The 21,637-nt window shown below is 50.7% G+C and overlaps 1 protein-coding gene across 6 annotated transcripts in view; it reads right to left on the bottom strand.

The window, feature by feature from the left end:
- scube1 (signal peptide, CUB domain, EGF-like 1) overlaps positions 1-21,637 on the bottom strand; it is a 74,317-nt gene that overhangs the window by 28,998 nt on the left and 23,682 nt on the right. For all 6 annotated transcript variants that reach the window (XM_086201371.1, XM_086201372.1, XM_086201373.1 and 3 more), the window contains exons 4-6: positions 19,576-19,710; positions 5,663-5,791; positions 2,932-3,048 (exon numbers count right to left, since the gene is read on the bottom strand). In XM_086201371.1, coding sequence (XP_086057497.1) covers positions 2,932-3,048; positions 5,663-5,791; positions 19,576-19,710 — 381 coding nt within the window. The remainder of the gene's footprint in view (positions 1-2,931; positions 3,049-5,662; positions 5,792-19,575; positions 19,711-21,637) is intronic.

The following is a 21,637-nucleotide window of genomic DNA, read 5'->3' as shown; positions in this document are numbered from 1 at the left end:
GGGCTTTAAAACGGATGCTCAGACAAGACAGGCAATCAGGTACTATCACCAGGAAGCAGGAGAGGGAGGAGAAGCAGAGGGACAGCACTACGGGGGAGGGGGTAAAGGTAGGCCCATGGAGCAGTTGGGACACTTGGACCAAAGACAGAGGTCCTTTCTCTTGTCAGAGTATAAAGAGTGACAGAGAAAGAGCCAGAAAGAAAAGGAGAGGGGGAGACGAGGGTTCTCATTCGGCCTGGTGGTCACAGACTCTCGGTGGTGGAGCCTCTGCCTTCTCCATAGCTGCTGAAAGGAAGAACAGTTGTCAACAATCAAAACCCAGAACGAGAGACAGGTGTGGAGATGAGAGGGTGGGGGGTGAGAGCTCGAGAGGGAGGGACAGAGGGTGGGAGAGAGAGTAGGAGGGAGGGAGAGTGAAGGAGAGGGAGGGAGGGAGAGGGAGAGTGAGATGGGGGTGGAGGAGAGATGGTGGGGGGATGCTTCAGGTGTTCCATCAGAGCAGGAGGGGCAGCACATCACAGTGACATCACAGAGAGGTTCAGTCTTGACAGGTCACCAGCTTACATGTCAATCAAACTCTGGTGTTCTTCTTGATGTGTTTATCTGCAAATCTTGAGCGCTGTTCTGTCTCAGGCGAGCCACACGTCTCTCCTCAAGCGGAAGGACACGAGCTCTGCTCTGATCTTTCCTAATAAAGCGAAGTAGACGTGACGTAGGTACATACAAGTACTGCGTATCTGGTATGGTAGGTGTTTTTCAGTGTATAGAAACATCATGGGACAAGTAGGTCTGTCGAGGATCCGCCTGCTGGATCCTCAAAGGGCAGAAGGACACGAAGGCCAAGAGTCTCTTCTTCTCGCCTGTGACTCGGCAGGTCGCACTTCCGGCTTTCACGCATGACGAATCGGCCCTGAGATCATTGTGAGCAAAAAAACTAGCTAAGCAAGCTAGCGCTAGCTGGCAATGTTCTTGACTACCCAAAAAAATGAGTAACCTCAGTTTTTCCTTTGTAGATGAAGACATTCCCAAGGTTTGCTTCTTTATTGCAGCTCGTGTCACATGACCACCTCTGGAGCGCTGGCGTGTCAATGAGGTCAGCACTGAGGGAACATCCACACTAAACTGGAGCTTCACTGCCTGGATTACCAACATCGACACCGCAATCCCTCGCCACCAGGCTGCTGGTGACAACACTCGCGCCGAGGGTTCAGTCAGTGGAAGGTGTAGCTGCAGCCCAGGGGGCAGACATGGCCTGCATGTTGCACTGTTGTCTTGCTGTAAACCAACACAAACTAAAGTTCTTCTGCTGTGTTGATATTTAGCGTTCTCCGGGTTCTACCACTCTGCTAAAAGTAATTCAAGTTCATCCACAATTTTCTGTAGGTTGGAAGTGCTTATGTACACACGAGGATGAAGAATGAGTTAAAGCAACATGATCTAGTTTGTGCTGCAGAAGTGATGTCTCCTGTGAGAACTGCTGGGAACCAGAGGATCCCGCACAGGAACGGTGCAGTCCTGCTGCGCTGGTCAGAAACTGAGAATGGAGCCAGAGCAGAAACACACAGGGCAGTCGTGTACAAACGACTTCCCTCATCGAAGAGGGGCGCTTCCTGCTGGCCGCAGCGTGGAGGGAGGAGGGGACGTCCCAGCAGGCCGACCGACTCCTCCACGTAGCAGCGCTCGTCTCTGTGTCCCTCCACTTAAACCCTGTGATATCCGGCCGGGGCCGACTGGCAGCATGAGTGTCCTGGACTCTTCACGCTCAAAGGAGCGGTACTTCTACCCTGTATGTTCTGTTTGCAGTTCTGTGCCCAACAAAAAGCACTGCAATGAAAAGATGAACACTGCAGGAGATATTTGAGTCTGTTAAGGACAACTAAACATCTGAAGACCTGTGCTTCCACCTGTGTTGCCAAGGTGAACCAGCAGGTAGGAAAGAACCGGCACCTGTCCTCAGTTCGTCAGCTAGTAGCATTTATGCTAACCATCTTCAATTGTGCTGTGTTTATTTTGAGAAACTTTACTTCTTATGAGGGAAACAAAGGTGTTTTTTCTCATGAAAATGCAGTTTGGTTTAGAAGGGCATGAAACTAAGAATAACCCAAGCGCCTCACGCGAGGGTGGTTGGAGTCTCGCGCCTCACGCGAGGGTGGTTGGAGTCTCGCGCCTCACGCGAGGGTGGTTGGAGTCTCGCGCCTCACGCGAGGGTGGTTGGAGTCTCGCGCCTCACGCGAGGGTGGTTGGAGTCTCGCGCCTCACGCGAGGGTGGTTGGAGTCTCGCGCCTCACGCGAGGGTGGTTGGAGTCTCGCGCCTCACGCGAGGGTGGTTGGAGTCTCGCGCCTCACGCGAGGGTGGTTGGAGTCTCGCGCCTCACGCGAGGGTGGTTGGAGTCTCGCGCCTCACGCGAGGGTTGGAGTCTCGCGCCTCACGCGAGGGTGGTTGGAGTCTCGCGCCTCACGCGAGGGTGGTTGGAGTCTCGCGCCTCACGCGAGGGTGGTTGGAGTCTCGCGCCTCACGCGAGGGTGGTTGGAGTCTCGCGCCTCACGCGAGGGTGGTTGGAGTCTCGCGCCTCACGCGAGGGTGGTTGGAGTCTCGCGCCTCACGCGAGGGTGGTTGGAGTCATTCTCAACAACTGTCTCTCTCAGTTCCAACGCGTCCGTGTTTATTTGAACTGCAATTTAGACTCAAGATCTGAAGCTGGATTGTAACTCTGGCCCTCTGAAACAAGGCTGAGCTGGGAAAGTTATCTGTCCACACATCAACCCCGTCTTCTGCAGTTTGTGTCTGTGGCTGAGAGCTTATGTGTGTGTGTGTGTGTGTGTGTGTGTGTGTGTGTGAGAGAGAGAGAGAGAGAGAGAGAGAGAGAGAGAGAGAGAGAGAGAGAGAGAAAGAGAGATGTACAGAAGGACACCACCCTGGTGTTAACTTACCAATGCAGGTCTTGCTGTCTGAGTGCAGGGCGTACTTCTGATGGCAGCCACACACTGGTCCCGTGTCGGTGTCGTCACATATGTGCTGGCAACCACCGTTTCCATAGTTACATGTCACTACAGACAAGATACAGATTTGCTGTCATAAAAGGTTAATGAGATAAAAAAACAAACTGACATTTTCATGAGGCCAACAAGAGGACATCCTGTGTTCCCCTGACCAACCAGCGTCCATTGTTCTCCCCACGCTATGTTTGTTCTGACCCTCGGACACAAACCACCCTCACCAATGACGATTTCAGGCTTGTCAACACTGTCAAACTGATACTTCATCCAAAAAGTTTATTTCAAGTACTGAAATACTGTTCGGTACGTGCATCCCTTCTTCGTGTCTCCAGCGACGTGGATGGAGCTGATCAGGCTGTTCTTCTACCTGAGATGATGGAGGACTAAACTGTCCTTCGTTCTGAGAATGGAGTCAGACATTCACGTTGAGATTAGAGCAATCTTGGTGCTTTTTGGAGGTTCTCTGAGATTGAAAGATTTGAGAGGAAAAAGGTGAACGGCGTGTGCTGGTGTGAGATTTCATTTTGGGCCATATCGCCCGCCGATCTGCCAGATGACTTCAGCTCTGCCAGCAACAGGAGCCTGAGGAAGTTGGAGCCCAGCTGCTAACTCCACAGAGAAGACAGGAGGAGCGCTCCTGTTTCCCGGGACAGCCCAAGAGAACTGAGCCACCGCTACAGCCAACAGACCCAGAGCCAAACGCCACCGCCGCAGGCCATTAGAACACAAACCGAGCACAACGCATTCACATGGCGAGGCAGATCAGCTGACATTGCCTTCTAACCTCAAGGTGTTACTGAGTGTATTGTGATGATGTCATCATTTCATACTTTGATGTTAGTGTCACACAACCACCATTCACACGCCCTCACAAGACATGAGGTCATAGTGGAGTTCAGTAGTAGTGGTAGTAGCAGTAGTATTTGATTTCCATATAAAAACACAGAAAAACTAAATGATGAGTATCACTTCAGTTGGAAAATGAGTCAGGACAAATCCTCAGCTTCTGTCTGGGTTCCTTTGGGCTTGCAGAGGAACACGAGTAGAACCGAGTAGGAGAACAGAACCTCTGGGAGCATCACGTGTTGGTGTTCTCTGTTGCTATAGACGACTGCCTATGTGAAGTGGACTTGGTTCTGGACAACCAGCAGCCCCAGGTATGTGGCGCTGGAGAGGCCTGCTGGGTCTCTGCATGCTAACTACGCCTCCATTGTGCTAACAGCCATCACTATTCTGCACCGGTCCAACAGACCTACTTGAACTGGCACTTGGAGAGGCGCTCCGTCTCCCGCCTCCTCGTGTCTCTTCATGTGTGACCACGTGTGTTCATGTGTGTGTGTGTGTGTGTGTGTGTGTGCGTGTGTGTGTGTGTGTGTGTGGAGCCTACAGAGGCAGAACCAGCAGCTCTGGTGTGCGCTTGGACTCACAAACCATACATTTGATGAATGTCATTTACTGTCTGTCTCCACTTTTGTAATTTTTTTTAAATAAACTTTTTAAACATTCACAACAAACATATGAGCAACACTTGAGTCCACACCTCATCAATGGCTGTGCATCCTGGACCTTTCAGCCTCCAGGAACTGCATCTCTCTCTCACAAACACACGTGCACACACACACACACACACACACACACACACACACACACACCTGTGCAATTTTCAGCATGCTAATCTGCCACACCTGCCGGCTGAGCAGGATTTCCTGGCAAAGGTGAATCTGATGGACAGGTGACCCGTCCACAGCGAGGCTGACACATTGACATCCATTCAGACTCTCACTGCCATATGGGGGGAGGGGGGCTGTGGGCAAGCATCAATGAAACCTGAACCTCCTGAAACTGCAGCTATGGTGTAACTATGGTGTAACTATGGTGTAACTATGGTGTAACTAAGGTGTAACTATGGTGTAACTAAGGTGTAACTAAGGTGTAACTATGGTGTAACTAAGGTGTAACTAAGGTGTAACTAAGGTGTAACTATGGTGTAACTAACAGCTTCGTTTTCTCTCCAAAAAGCAGCTGCCTTAAATTCCTCGGCTACAGGCAGAAGAGTGGAGATCAGGGGTGGAACAGCGAGGGGGGGTTCAGAGGAAAACATTCTCTCAGCTGAATCCTTCAGCACCTCCTGCTTGGCCAGGAACGCTTAAACGATCTTGGTATTTAATGTCCACCCACATGTATTAAGGTTGACGGCCTCTGGAAAGCTTCCATCCCTGCTGATACAGATGTGTATGACAGGCCCACTTTAGCCCAGCACTGCAGACCTGTAAAACATCGTGTTAATACCTTGCTGGCGTGTACGCTGTAGAATAAAGTGACAGGTGAAATGACTAAAGACTAAGACCTGACAGAAAAACTGCATCTGGCGCCTGCAGCTGCAGAGTTACTGTGACCAACTGTGTCAGAGAGGAGGATGAAGGGCGGGACGCCTGTAATTAGGAAGTCACATGTTGCCGGTGGGCAGTGTCTTCCGGCAGGCTCTGAGTGGATATCGTGTAGCAGGAGCCAGCTGTGGATCTAGCATTCCCAGCTGTGAGTGGCGTCTTCCCAGAGTTCATTTGAAGCTGAACCAACTGCGCTATGCCACAGCTGTCGCGTCAGAGGGTCAGAGCAGATGCCGTCTACCTGTGGAGGAGGAGATGGAGCACTGGAGAACACCTACATTTACAGTCCTTCTGGTTTTTGGCCAGCTCAAATCCAGGACGGCACTCGCACGACACGCCTCCCTTCCCTGGAGCCTCCCTGCAGATGTGGGCGCAGCCATGATCCTTGTTCATACAGTTCATGCCATCTGTGCAGACGGGGACAGAACACACGACATGCAAGGAGCATGTGAATTATGAACAGCATAACATGGTGCACTCGTGAAGAAAAATCAAGTGAAATGTTTCGCATTTGCTTTTCACAGGTGATAATGATACAATATTCATGCAGGTCAAGGTACAAATCCTCTGTATATGTACTTGTATACTGCTGTACTTGCCTCTCTGAAAGGTTGTGTGAAAATGCCAAGAAAAGCCTGAAAGTGTTAATTTTGGCAGCAGAAATGTTTCAATTTCCAATCTCGTCTCAGTTGTTGTCAGTTTCATCTACATCCTGTTCTTATTTGGTCAACTTATCTCAGTCAAAGAAAACACTTGACATTTTAGTTTAGTCTCAGTCCATAAACTTGACCAGACTCCTTAAAAAAAGTCCCAAATGTGCTGACACAGTCTTTACTGACAACAGGATTGTGTATAGCGACAGTCTGACACCACAGTCAGGTAAAAATAACCAAACTGGTCCACTAAAGACTACAAAACAATCAAACCACCTGATAAACCCCACATACTGCAGCCAGCAACACACTGACCCTGTCAAGACCAGAGAAGTGGCTCAGCGCTGAGCACCTCTAAGAGCTAAACCCAAGAAAGCAGTGTATCTATGACCAATTTAAACCTAGCAGAAGTAAAATAAACTGAAGTAGAGGGAGGAGGCAGCCTGGCCTGGGACCCGGCACAAACCAGCCTAAAACAGCAAACAGAGCATCAGGAGCAACCGTGGCCTCGGAATACATCGGATGTGATGAGGCCGAGAAGCCAAGTCCTGAGCTCACTGACACGTTCACTGACAGGCTCCCCAAACCCACACGGGTCCTCAGACATTCTCATGAGGAACTGAGCTGAGCTGCACGCCAATCTGAGCTACAGAAACAGACAAGGCACGACTCCTGCCACTCAACTGAACCACAAACAAATGCAGCTGACAGGAGGCAAACCACGCGTGTCAGTACCACACAACTGTGTTAAGGATGGCACAACCCAGCACGATGAGACACATCACAACACGACACAGCATGGCATGACAAAACACGACATGACACGGAACAGCACAACACAGGCACTGAGTTTGTGTCTGCTAAGATTTGACTTCATCCCCACCGCTTCACCAGTGTGACAGCTGACATCAGTGATGAGACCTGGTGTCATCAGAAACAGAACCAGTCCCACCAGAACATAACCTGTGGTACCAGGTACACTCATCATTCAGAACCAGGATTCAGAGGGTTTCTGTCCCGACAGGCAGGACTTCATTACACACCTGTGTTTTACTACATTCATGATCAGCCTGACGTATTTTTATTCGTCTCTCATCTCCACGATGAAATATAGAAAATCTTACATCTTGAAGGATATGAGCTTGTTTTTCTATACCAGTTGGAAAATTCAGCTTTAATGGCTGTGCACACGTGTGTGCGTTCATGTTTGTGTACTCACACTCACACTTCCCCTCTTTTCTCTCTGAGCAGCGCTGACTGAAGCTGTCGATACCATGTTATTACAACAGCTGAACGAGACACAGGTGAGAGATGGAATATGGAGGAGTGACGTCAGGAAGAAAGGATGAAGAAAGAAGGAGAAATGTGAAAAAGTTGAATTCAGTTTCAAGTATGAAAGCTGAGGAGCTTCAAACTCCAGCAGCCAGTGACCAACAGCCAGTGACGCGTTCAGTCAGTGACCAACAGCCAGTGACGCGTTCAGTCAGTGACCAACTGCCAGTGACGCGTTCAGTCACTGACCAACTGCCAGTGACGCATTCAGTCACTGACCAACAGCCGGTGACGCGTTCAGTCACTGACCAACAGCTGGTGACGCGTTCAGTCAGTGACAAACTGCCAGTGACGCGTTCAGTCAGTGACCAATAGTCAGAGACCAAAAGCCAGTGACGCGTTCAGTCAGTGACCAACTGCCAGTGACGCGTTCAGTCAGTGACCAATAGTCAGTGACCAACAGCCAGTGACGCGTTCAGTCAGTGACCAACAGCCACTGACGCGTTCAGTCAGTGACCAAAGGCCAGTGACGCGTTCAGTCAGTGACCAACAGCCAGTGAAGCGTTCAGTCAGTGACCAACAGCCAGTGACGCGTTCAGTCAGTGACCAACAGCCAGTGACGCGTTCAGTCAGTGACCAACAGCCAGTGACGCGTTCAGTCACTGACCAACAACCAGTGACGCGTTCAGTCAGTGACAAACTGCCAGTGACGCATTCAGTCAGTGACCAATAGTCAGTGACCAACAGCCCGTGATGCGTTCAGTCAGTGACCAACTGCCAGTGACGCGTTCAGTCAGTGACCAATAGTCAGTGACCAACAGCCAGTGATGCGTTCAATCAGTGACCAACTGCCAGTGACGCTTTCAGTCAGTGACCAAAAGCCAGTGACGTGTTCAGTCAGTGACCAACAGCCAGTGACGCGTTCAGTCAGTGACGCGTTTAGTCAGTGACCAACAGCCAGTGACGCATTCAGTCAGTGACGCGTTTAGTCAGTGACCAATAGTCAGTGATCAACTGCCAGTGACGCGTTCAGTCACTGACCAACAGCCAGTGACACGTTCAGTCAGTGACCAACTGCCAGTGACGCGTTCAGTCAGTGACCAATAGTCAGTGACCAAAAGCCAGTGACGCGTTCAGTCAGTGACCAACTGCCAGTGACGCGTTCAGTCAGTGACCAATCGTCAGTGACCAACAGCCAGTGATGCGTTCAGTCAGTGACCAACTGCCAGTGACGCTTTCAGTCAGTGACCAACAGCCAGTGACGTGTTCAGTCAGTGACCAACAGCCAGTGACGCGTTCAGTCAGTGACGCGTTTAGTCAGTGACCAATAGTCAGTGATCAACTGCCAGTGACGCGTTCAGTCAGTGACACGTTTAGTCAGTGACCAATAGTCAGTGACCAACTGCCAGTGACGCGTTCAGTCAGTGACCAATAGTCAGTGACCAACAGCCAGTGACGCGTTCAGTCAGTGACCAACAGCCACTGACGCGTTCAGTCAGTGACCAACAACCAGTGACGCGTTCAGTCAGTGACCAAATACCAGTGACGCGTTCAGTCATGATCAACAGCCAGTGACGCGTTCAGTCAGTGACCAACTGCCAGTGACGCGTTCAGTCAGTGACCAATAGTCAGTGACCAGCAGCCAGTGACGCGTTCAGTCAGTGACCAACAGCCAGTGACGCGTTCAGTCAGTGACCAACTGCCAGTGACGCGTTCAGTCACTGACCAACAGCCAGTGACGCGTTCAGTCACTGACCAACAGCCAGTGACGCGTTCAGTCAGTGACCAACTGCCAGTGACGCGTTCAGTCAGTGACCAATAGTCAGTGACCAAAAGCCAGTGACGCGTTCAGTCAGTGACCAACTGCCAGTGACGCGTTCAGTCAGTGACCAATAGTCAGTGACCAACAGCCAGTGACGCGTTCAGTCAGTGACCAACAGCCAGTGACGCGTTCAGTCAGTGACCAAAAGCCACTGACGCTTTCAGTCAGTGACCAACAGCCAGTGACGCGTTCAGTCAGTGACCAAAAGCCAGTGACGCGTTCAGTCAGTGACCAAAAGCCAGTGACGCGTTAAGTCAGTGACCAACAGCCAGTTACGCGTTCAGTCAGTGACACGTTTAGTCAGTGACCAATAGTCAGTGACCAAATTCCAGTGACGCGTTCAGTCAGTGACCAACTGCCAGTGACGCGTTCAGTCAGTGACCAATAGTCAGTGACCAACAGCCAGTGACGCGTTCAGTCAGTGACCAACTGCCAGTGACGCGTTCCGTCAGTGACCAATAGTCAGTGACCAACAGCCAGTGATGCGTTCAGTCAGTGACCCACTGCCAGTGACGCTTTCAGTCAGTGACCAACAGCCAGTGACGTGTTCAGTCAGTGACCAACAGCCAGTGACGCGTTCAGTCACTGACCAACAGCCAGTGACGCGTTCAGTCACTGACCAACAGCCAGTGACGCGTTCAGTCAGTGACCAACTGCCAGTGACGCGTTCAGTCAGTGACCAATAGTCAGTGACCAAAAGCCAGTGACGCGTTCAGTCAGTGACCAACTGCCAGTGACGCGTTCAGTCAGTGACCAATCGTCAGTGACCAACAGCCAGTGATGCGTTCAGTCAGTGACCAACTGCCAGTGACGCTTTCAGTCAGTGACCAACAGCCAGTGACGCATTCAGTCAGTGACGCGTTTAGTCAGTGACCAACAGCCAGTGACGCATTCAGTCAGTGACGCGTTTAGTCAGTGACCAATAGTCAGTGATCAACTGCCAGTGACGCGTTCAGTCACTGACCAAACGCCAGTGACGCGTTCAGTCAGTGACCAACTGCCAGTGACGCGTTCAGTCAGTGACCAATAGTCAGTGACCAAAAGCCAGTGACGCGTTCAGTCAGTGACCAACTGCCAGTGACGCGTTCAGTCAGTGACCAATAGTCAGTGACCAACAGCCAGTGACGCGTTCAGTCAGTGACCAACAGCCACTGACGCGTTCAGTCAGTGACCAACAACCAGTGACGCGTTCAGTCAGTGACCAACAACCAGTGACGCGTTCAGTCATGATCAACAGCCAGTGACGCTGTCAGTCAGTGACCAATAGCCAGTGACGCGTTCAGTCAGTGACCAACTGCCAGTGACGCGTTCAGTCAGTGACCAATAGTCAGTGACCAGCAGCCAGTGACGCGTTCAGTCAGTGACCAACAGCCAGTGACGCGTTCAGTCAGTGACCAAAAGCCAGTGACGCGTTCAGTCAGTGACCAACAACCAGTGACGCGTTCAGTCAGTGACCAACTGCCAGTGACGCGTTCAGTCAGTGACCAACTGCCAGTGACGCGTTCAGTCACTGACCAACAGCCAGTGACGCGTTCAGTCACTGACCAACAGCCAGTGACGCTTTCAGTCAGTGACCAACTGCCAGTGACGCGTTCAGTCAGTGACCAATAGTCAGTGACCAACTGCCAGTGACGCGTTCAGTCAGTGACCAATAGTCAGTGACCAACAGCCAGTGACGCGTTCAGTCAGTGACCAACAGCCAGTGACGCGTTCAGTCAGTGACCAAAAGCCACTGACGCTTTCAGTCAGTGACCAACAGCCAGTGACGCGTTCAGTCAGTGACCAAAAGCCAGTGACGCGTTCAGTCAGTGACCAAAAGCCAGTGACGCGTTAAGTCAGTGACCAACAGCCAGTGACGCGTTCAGTCAGTGACACGTTTAGTCAGTGACCAATAGTCAGTGACCAAATTCCAGTGACGCGTTCAGTCAGTGACCAACTGCCAGTGACGCGTTCAGTCAGTGACCAATAGTCAGTGACCAACAGCCAGTGACGCGTTCAGTCAGTGACCAACTGCCAGTGACGCGTTCCGTCAGTGACCAATAGTCAGTGACCAACAGCCAGTGATGCGTTCAGTCAGTGACCAACTGCCAGTGACGCTTTCAGTCAGTGACCAACAGCCAGTGACGTGTTCAGTCAGTGACCAACAGCCAGTGACGCGTTCAGTCACTGACCAACAGCCAGTGACGCGTTCAGTCACTGACCAACAGCCAGTGACGCGTTCAGTCAGTGACCAACTGCCAGTGACGCGTTCAGTCAGTGACCAATAGTCAGTGACCAAAAGCCAGTGACGCGTTCAGTCAGTGACCAATAGTCAGTGACCAAAAGCCAGTGACGCGTTCAGTCAGTGACCAACTGCCAGTGACGCGTTCAGTCAGTGACCAATCGTCAGTGACCAACAGCCAGTGATGCGTTCAGTCAGTGACCAACTGCCAGTGACGCTTTCAGTCAGTGACCAACAGCCAGTGAGGCGTTCAGTCAGTGACGCGTTTAGTCAGTGACCAACAGCCAGTGACGCATTCAGTCAGTGACGCGTTTAGTCAGTGACCAATAGTCAGTGATCAACTGCCAGTGACGCGTTCAGTCACTGACCAACAGCCAGTGACGCGTTCAGTCAGTGACCAACTGCCAGTGACGCGTTCAGTCAGTGACCAATAGTCAGTGACCAAAAGCCAGTGACGCGTTCAGTCAGTGACCAACTGCCAGTGACGCGTTCAGTCAGTGACCAATAGTCAGTGACCAACAGCCAGTGACGCGTTCAGTCAGTGACCAACAGCCAGTGACGCGTTCAGTCAGTGACCAACAACCAGTGACGCGTTCAGTCAGTGACCAACAACCAGTGACGCGTTCAGTCATGATCAACAGCCAGTGACGCTGTCAGTCAGTGACCAATAGCCAGTGACGCGTTCAGTCAGTGACCAACTGCCAGTGACGCGTTCAGTCAGTGACCAATAGTCAGTGACCAGCAGCCAGTGACGCGTTCAGTCAGTGACCAACAGCCAGTGACGCGTTCAGTCAGTGACCAAAAGCCAGTGACGCGTTCAGTCAGTGACCAACAACCAGTGACGCGTTCAGTCAGTGACCAACTGCCAGTGACGCGTTCAGTCAGTGACCAACTGCCAGTGACGCGTTCAGTCACTGCCCAACAGCCAGTGACGCGTTCAGTCAGTGACCAACAGCCAGTGACGCGTTCAGTCAGTGACCAACTGCCAGTGACGCGTTCAGTCAGTGACCAATAGTCAGTGACCAAAAGCCAGTGACGCGTTCAGTCAGTGACCAACTGCCAGTGACGCGTTCAGTCAGTGACCAATAGTCAGTGACCAACAGCCAGTGACGCGTTCAGTCAGTGACCAACAGCCAGTGACGCGTTCAGTCAGTGACCAAAAGCCACTGACGCTTTCAGTCAGTGACCAACAGCCAGTGACGCGTTCAGTCAGTGACCAAAAGCCAGTGACGCGTTCAGTCAGTGACCAAAAGCCAGTGACGCGTTAAGTCAGTGACCAACAGCCAGTGACGCGTTCAGTCAGTGACACGTTTAGTCAGTGACCAATAGTCAGTGACCAAATTCCAGTGACGCGTTCAGTCAGTGACCAACTGCCAGTGACGCGTTCAGTCAGTGACCAATAGTCAGTGACCAACAGCCAGTGACGCGTTCAGTCAGTGACCAACTGCCAGTGACGCGTTCCGTCAGTGACCAATAGTCAGTGACCAACAGCCAGTGATGCGTTCAGTCAGTGACCAACTGCCAGTGACGCTTTCAGTCAGTGACCAACAGCCAGTGACGTGTTCAGTCAGTGACCAACAGCCAGTGACGCGTTCAGTCACTGACCAACAGCCAGTGACGCGTTCAGTCACTGACCAACAGCCAGTGACGCGTTCAGTCACTGACCAACAGCCAGTGACGCGTTCAGTCAGTGACCAACTGCCAGTGACGCGTTCAGTCAGTGACCAATTGTCAGTGACCAAAAGCCAGTGACGCGTTCAGTCAGTGACCAACTGCCAGTGACGCGTTCAGTCAGTGACCAATCGTCAGTGACCAACAGCCAGTGATGCGTTCAGTCAGTGACCAACTGCCAGTGACGCTTTCAGTCAGTGACCAACAGCCAGTGACGTGTTCAGTCAGTGACCAACAGCCAGTGACGCGTTCAGTCAGTGACACGTTTAGTCAGTGACCAATAGTCAGTGATCAACTGCCAGTGACGCGTTCAGTCAGTGACACGTTTAGTCAGTGACCAACAGCCAGTGACGCATTCAGTCAGTGACCAACTGCCAGTGACGCGTTCAGTCAGTGACACGTTTAGTCAATGACCAATAGTCAGTGACCAACAGCCAGTGATGCGTTCAGTCAGTGACCAACTGCCAGTGACGCGTTCAGTCAGTGACCAATAGTCAGTGACCAACTGCCAGTGACGCGTTCAGTCAGTGACCAATAGTCAGTGACCAACAGCCAGTGATGCGTTCAGTCAGTGACCAACTGCCAGTGACGCTTTCAGTCAGTGACGTGTTTAGTTAGTGACCAATAGTCAGTGACCAACAGCCAGTGACGCGTTCAGTCAGTGACCAACTGCCAGTGACGCTTTCAGTCAGTGACCAACAGCCAGTGACGCGTTCAGTCAGTGACCAACAGCCAGTGACGCGTTAAGTCAGTGACCAACAGCCAGTGACGCGTTCAGTCAGTGACACGTTTATTCAGTGACCAATAGTCAGTGACCAACAGCCAGTGATGCGTTCAGTCAGTGACCAACTGCCAGTGACGCGTTCAGTCAGTGACATCTTTAGTCAGTGACCACTATTCAGTGACCAACAGCCAGTGACGCGTTCAGTCAGTGACCAACTGCCAGTGAGGCGTTCAGTCAGTGACCAACAGCCAGTGACGCGTTCAGTCAGTGACCAACAGCCAGTGACGCGTTCAGTCAGTGACCAACTGCCAGTGACGCGTTCAGTCAGTGACCAATAGTCAGTGACCAACAGCCAGTGACGCGTTCAGTCAGTGACCAACAGCCAGTGACGCGTTCAGTCAGTGACCAACTGCCAGTGACGCGTTCAGTCAGTGACCAATAGTCAGTGACCAACAGCCACTGACGCTTTTAGTCAGTGACCAACAGTGACCTGGCTTCACTAAACGTGCTGGGAAAAACATGAGCAACGATACTCAGACAGACTTTGGGGGGGTCAAAAGAAATGAAATGCATTTCCAACAAAAACTCATTTGTCTGCTTCAGTTGGCCGTTTGAGCCTCAGGGTGAAGGGTGATGTTTGTTCTCACCGTCATCTGCTGTGGGAGGAGCGCTCAGTTTTGAGTCTGAAGTGTGATGCAACTTAAAAACACAATGATTCACTTAACAACAGAGAGTCCTGATGCTGCTACAGTGGTGAAGCAGCGCAGAGCAAAGCTCAGGCTGATGTAGCTGAGGGGAGGGCAGCGAAGTGAAGATGACAATGAGAAGGTGTTCGACCTGTAGAGATCACCTGAGAACCTGCAGGAACAAACGCTGTGTTCCCGCCTGATGCATCACTGAGTTGTGTGTCAGAGATTCTTCAGGAGATGAATGGAGGTAAATCCTCCATGAGTGGCTTGTGTGTGTGTTTAAGAGCCAGAGAGAGTGAGAGTGAGAGAGAGAGAGAGAGAGAGAGAGAGAGAAGGAACAACAAAATTACTGCTTGATGCTACATAAACCAAGAATGTGTAATATCAGTCGAGCGCAGCAGCTCTGACGACTCGGTGTCTTTGTGTCGGCCAGTAAAGACAACAAAAGAATTTCGCACTGAGGTCTGAGCCACACGAGAGCAGGTGACTAGACAGACGCTCTGAGGGCGTCACACACACTCATGAAAACAGCTACATGTCAAAGCAAAACAACGAAAAGGCCCCACAGTCACAGTGAACAATCCTCAAGGTCACACAGCACCGAGAGACACGCTCCACCAGGACGTCTGAAGTTCAGCACGGGACATTCTCCAGTGAGCCTCCGAGCATTTCCATGACTTTGTTCGTTCGTTTAGTCTCACACACGCACGCGCAAGCACACACCTGTCATCTCAGAGCTGTTCAACTTTTTTTTGTTCCGTCATCTCAAAGGTCAGATCTCAAGGCGCCAGCCATGCACACGGCAGGTTTGACGTTAATCTAACGACTGGCTGCTAAGATGATCTTGAATTTATGGTAAAAACGGAAATGAAATCCATATTGTTTTCTTGTGTGCTATGAGAAGCCAAGGCAGTGAAGGATTGTGGGAGCAGGAGATGGGGGAGGTGTCCCTGTCGAGGTCGGGAAGAGAAAAATAAACACCGAGACAAACATCGAGGAGTTGACCATTGGAGGCTGTGTTTATTTGGAGTTCTGTGAGAAGAGAAAGCCGACTAAAGCTGAGGCTGCTGCGCGCACACACACACAGACACACACACACACACACACACACAGACAAGCACACACACAGACAAACACACGCACACAAACACACGCACACAGACAAACACACACGCACACACACACACAGACGCACACACACAAACACACGCGCACGCACACACACAGAGACAAACACACAAACACACACGCACACACACACAGACAAACACACGCGCGCACACACACAGAGACAAACACACAGACAAGCACACACACAGAGACAAACACGCGCGCACGCACAGTAACGTGCACTAACTCGTCATAGCAGCAGAATTCTCTTTAAACAAACCAACTCAGGAAATTGGAGGCACACGGAGAGTTTTAATGAGTGCAGGGGGGCACGTGGGAACTGCAGCACGGCGACTGAGAACGAGCCGCTTCGCTGTCTCTACAAACCTTTCAGATGAGCAGCAAATCATCACGAGCGACACAGAACCATCAAGGCTTTCCACGAGTCTGAGTGACAACCCTGCTTTTGTAGTCGCTTTCATTCAGATGGCTGCCGAAGAAGTGCAGGAAAGCACACGTTTTAATCTTGCATGGACAAAGATGACGTCGTCTTGTAGAGAAGGTGATGAATTGTAATGATGTGAACACTGACACATGAACTGCTGTGACGGATGGTTCAGATATCCCGAAATTCACAATGTCACAGACCGATGAGGGCAAACAGGCCAGGAAGCGTCATAATTCAATGGCTTCCATGGACAGACTCAACCTCTTCCTCTGTCATCAGAAAACTGGAGACAAAGAAAGAAGACGAGCCAAAGCCCAGTGTTGTGAGAGTCCTGAGATGGTTGGAGCGCCGCTGCATCATGTCACCGCCAGCTGTTCTTTGCCTACGTCAAGATAGGATAGATCTAGTCAGAGCTGAGGAAGCGCGTCCTGACACCATGACCATGTATGGATGAGACAATGGAGCAGGACCAGGCTAGCGGCGAGTGGCAGCTGTAACCCCGCCCTCACTGACAGAGGGAGCACCTTCAAGTCACGTCAAGCCTTGGCGTAGTTGGAGAGGTGAATTATGTCAAGCGGCCCTGTGCAGCTGCTGAGAAGCTGTCCAGGTATTTAGCTCAGCTGCAAAAATGAGCCTCGTGAAGATGGGCGTTACGTTAAAGTGGACGACTGAGGAACTGCAGTTTTAATCACTGTCACGTTGCCCCCATTTATGAGCCCCCGGGCGCTGACGAACAGCTTTGTGTTGTAGGAGTTACGTACATGGCCACCGCTCAGTTCGAGAGAGAGGATCAGAGGTTGCTATCGCCTGAAGCAATCCGAACCCGAGACGGTTCATCGTGCCGACGTCAGTCAAAACCTCTTGAGGTGGAAGTAGTCGCCCTGGTTCGGACATCCAGATGGGAACTCTGAGAGGGCAATAAACACCCAAAATCTCTGAACAGATGAGTTAAAATCTGTAAATCACAAAGACGAGATAAAGAAAAAAGAGGAATGCAAGATATCTGGGGAAGACTGAGACTGTTGGAGGAGATTCCTGTGGGAGCCTGCAGGGATGCTGCTGCTATTCCTGTCCAGCAGAGAGGAGAGACAAGTGTCTGATTGAGGATCTCTGGAGGGGTGGGGGCTGCCAGAGCAAGGGACCAGGAATAGACCTCAAGCATCCTCACATCATATTTACCATCATCACTTCTCTGACACACGCGTGATGTTGACACAGGAGCTGCTCTGATCGAAGACAGACCCGGAGAAAAAAGAACATTGTGGACTTTTATTTGGATTTGCAGTTTAAAACTTTTCATTCTTCTTCAAAATGTCACGTTTTCCATGGTCTGACAGGGAAATGGAGAAGTGAAAAGCCACTGACTCCCGTGTGCTGGTCTGTATCTCCGACAGAGGAATCCTCTCGGATAGGCTCTCATTTGAAGTCCGTCCCTCCACAGGAGCGTGCTGAGACGGTTTCTGGAGAGGAGCGGAGGAGTGAGAGGGAAACATTCTGGGTTTCCAGTGAGCAAACACACTTCTATTTCTGCATCTTTCACCTCACTCTCGGAACGTCTCCACAGAAAATCCTCTAATATTCTGACACTGGCTCCTAACAGGCCTTCACACTGAGTCGACCACAACTGTGAGCAGCCAGAGGAGTAGAAAGGAGAGGTCACTGTGCTGCCACCTCCTCCTCTCCCCTCCCCCGGTCTCACCACCTCATCTGTCTTTGAACCCGACAGTCACAGTGGTCCCATTCACTGCCACTGCACCAGCATTATGTCTGAGTGTGGATGGAAGGAGGAGACTCTCCTGATTCAGCAGAATAAAGCCACAAATCAACGGTGATCCGGTCCAGCATTCCAGGGAATGAGCTCAAAGGATTGAAATCCATAACTCATCGTATCAATTACACAATAATAGGAATAAATCCACTCCTGCACCAGAGCAGCTGACGACGTCTGTGTGTGAGAGTCCTGCTTAAAATGTCTCCACAAAACTCCTGAGAAGTCAAGGTCGACCCACAGAAGCACAGACAGTAGTAACACTCACCAAGCTCAGGAAGTACTACTGTAGTATGATAGTTCTACAGCTCTAAATGCATTCCCCACTAACTTTAACTCTTTCCTCACCGGCCACCAAGTTAACACGTCAATTACACAAACAAAGCCACGATTGTCATCGAGAAAACTAATTGGATTTTTGATTTTTAATCCCACATGAATGAGGGTTAGTTTTCAGACAAAAGCTGAGAAAATTACTAAAGTAAAATAAGTTAATAAGTCAAGTTTATGCATTCAAGGGACTGATTTGTATTTACTCATTCGTTCTTTTCCACACTCACATCTGGTATTGGTCCTGGTCTCTGGACCACCAGAGCATCCTTCCTCCTTCACCGCCCCAATTAAGTGCTCTGAACCGGGCCTGGTGCAGCACCGCTGACCCCCCAGAGAACCACAACAACCACCCATCTGCTGCTTCTTGCAGGTTTTGGAGCTTCCTCGTCTCTAGTTTGTGGACCTGGATGTGCAGTGCTATTTGGGGCGCACATCCAGGTCTCGCGTGAAGTACATGCTACAACTGGCCGAGTCCAGCTGTTGTTTGAAATTGTCCACTATGCTGTACTTTTACTTTTTTTGATTGTACTGAATCTACAAATATTTGGTAAAGGTTGGACTGGTTGCCACCGGGAACGGCAGCTGGTGTTGAACTATGAAACTGCTTCATGCCGGACCTGGACTGCCATGAGTAGGACCCACAACGGCCCGACTCACGTTGCTCCAGGGTCGTCTCCATGACTTGGTGGAGTTCTTGGTTAAGCGCAGGGTTACGCAGTCTTCAGCTCCTCAGATCACGATGGCGGCGGTTTAGCCCTTCCATTACACAGCGGGATGCTTGTGTTGGCCTACACATGGGAGGCAGTAGCACTGACCTCAATCACTGGGATCAGTTCAGGTTCCTGCCCTAACCAGGCAGGAGGTGCAGCAACAGCAGGAACAGACAAGACAGGTGAGTGAGGCTACAAGCTAAGCTACAGGCTCCACATCACACATCGCTGCCTGCGGTTCACGTCAGAACAAGACACAGAGGACTGCTACACTCGGCCGAACTGGTTCATGCTCAGAAGTGAAGATGTTCGCCACGGCAGCGTGGACGTGTTCCCCCTCCAACATGAATGAGAACGAACCTCGGTTTCATCTCCCAAATCATCTTCTGGAGAAAGAGGTCATAACGTGTAGAGTTAATATCACGGCACAGCAGGCACAATGATACCACACACACACACACACACACGCTGAAGCAGAATCCCCCCTTGCAGGACTGCACCTTGTGTGCTGCTGCTGTTGAGTTCTTCGTCACCTGTACATTTTTTGAAGTGAACAGGGGTGTCGTGGTTTAATTGTGGCGGTCTCTGAAGGAAGGTGTGGGGGTTTGGTTTTCATGTCAAATATCACACATCTTTCACCAGTATGTCTGACTTCAGCTGACAAATGATGTTAATCTACACACACACACACACACACACACACACACACACACACCAGAACCCAGCCAGTCCTTCAGCGGCCATCTTCGCATCATGGGTTGCAGTCTTACCATCAGAGCGGTGGATGCAGGTATGCTGGTTGTCACTGAGGAAGAAGCCGTCGGTGCACAGACACTCGTAGCTGCCCATGGTGTTGACACAAACTTGCTGACATCCACCGTTGTTGTCCACACACTCGTCCACATCTGTTAGGAAGAAGACACAGAGATGGAGAAGCAGTGACTGATCTGGCAAAAGGAGCCAAGAAGTAGAACTCACATACAAATACTAATACTGACATGGAAGCAAAATGTCCACAAACATCCTGTAAGTATGTGAATGTCCTCATCAGTCTCATGTGCTGCTGCTGCTGCTGCGTCCCTCCTTTATTACGCCGAAATCTTCACCTTTTTGATTTTTGAACAGAAAGTGCTTGACTCATTGACCTACCCTGAAGACTAGGACTCGTCCTTTGGATCAGTACGACACAAGAATCACGGTATTGTTGTCCAGCTTTCGCGTTTTTGTCTCACAATGCTCACAAACAATGGCCTGGAAGACTCATGTCATGGCTCCTGCTGCAATGTTCCCTACACTCGTCTTTTCTGCTCCTCTTGCGCTTTCTTCTAATCCCAGTTTACTGAAGTGGCCCCTACCAGGATTTAAGGGGAGAGGAGATCGGCACCAAGGGGACCTTAAAACTAACGAACAACTGGATCGTGCCAGACCTGATGCTTCTCCACTTCCAGTCCAAGACCATGTCATGAGTCCATAAAGCTGTAGAGCAGGAGTGTGATTTGCACAGCGGAGAGATGAACAGATACGGCCGTGGTGGTAGTACGGCGTAGTAACTCTTGCTGTAGCACCCTGGCAGCACACAGGGGCTGGAAATTTTCCTCTTCAGCACTTTTCTTCATGAACTCACTGATACAAACGCATTCTACTTGAGGTGCAAGAAGCAGTGATAAAGGGGCGCCGCAGCATCCCCCAACAGGAGCACGAGTGAAACGACACTCACCATGCGACTGACTCCTGGACTCTCACGTAGAAACAGAGGGAAAGAGGACGTCTGTTCATTAGATGCTCCTCTGGTCTCCTGAGTTCCACTGACGTAACTCATGAACCTTCTTCAAAAGTGGACCAGAAAATACAGACCTGTCCTTGTTTTCTATACCTCCATTTTGAGGTGAGTGAGTTCTTTCTTTGCCTGGGCAACAACTTTCCACCAGGTTCCATGAAATTCAGGCTTGTCCAACAACAAACTGACATCCTTGGCAGAGGTGACTAGTAAGAAGCCCCTCCAGCTCAGGGCTCTCTGGTTTACAGTTCTGCAGCTGGACATGTCAGTCCCCACTAACAAGTCTTGTACTATGTTAGGTATATTTTAACCTCAGGTGTTCCACCGTTTATCAACCCAAACTGGTTGTAAAGAGTTGAAAGCATAAGCCGTAAAGAAGAGGGCCATGACGAGCTGAGCTTCAGCTCCAGCGAGTCACTCCCCCCTCCAGGCCAGTGAGGACTCGACTGCTTCCTTGCCAAGCCGATCAGTGTGTGCTGTGCTGACACCTTGTACAGCCACCCTCACTGCTCCAGACCCTAGACCCTGGACATCTACACTAGACGACTTCCCCAGTCCTGACTGGCTTCAGCAGGTTTGTTGGAGGAAGCGCACATTTAACACAAGAGATCATTCACTATGGTGACTTCTCGCTTCAAACTCTTATGAAAGCATAAAGAGTTTTCACGCAAGATTGTTAAGATTAACAAACACAGAAGTGAAAGAGCAGCTGTTGATATGTTGTTGTGCTGTGAAGACAGGAAGAAGAAGATTTCATTCAATAACCAATAGGGTGACGTGGAGGGCTGTGGAGGTGAGCGAATCAAACACCTTTTGTTTCATACGACAGCCAAGGCTAGTAGGCTAACGCTACGTGCAGCAGAAAACAAAGACACAATCATAGCATCTAATCCTCCTCCTCTGTTGTCATCGGCGCGTGGTTTGGTACGGGGGCCGACTGTGTCCAGAGGTAGCGTGAAACACTTGGAGGCATCAGCAGCCTTCGTACACTTGATGCCTACTAGTCGACTGGTGCGGACGAGTGCAGACTAGGACGGAATGTGCACAGTTGTGAA

This window comes from Aulostomus chinensis, chromosome 4, assembly GCF_037954235.1.
Source record: "Aulostomus chinensis isolate RoL2024-O1b breed Wild chromosome 4, RoL_Achi_v1.0, whole genome shotgun sequence".
Taxonomy (NCBI): domain Eukaryota; kingdom Metazoa; phylum Chordata; class Actinopteri; order Syngnathiformes; family Aulostomidae; genus Aulostomus; species Aulostomus chinensis.
This window is presented reverse-complemented; position numbering and strand designations above follow the sequence as displayed.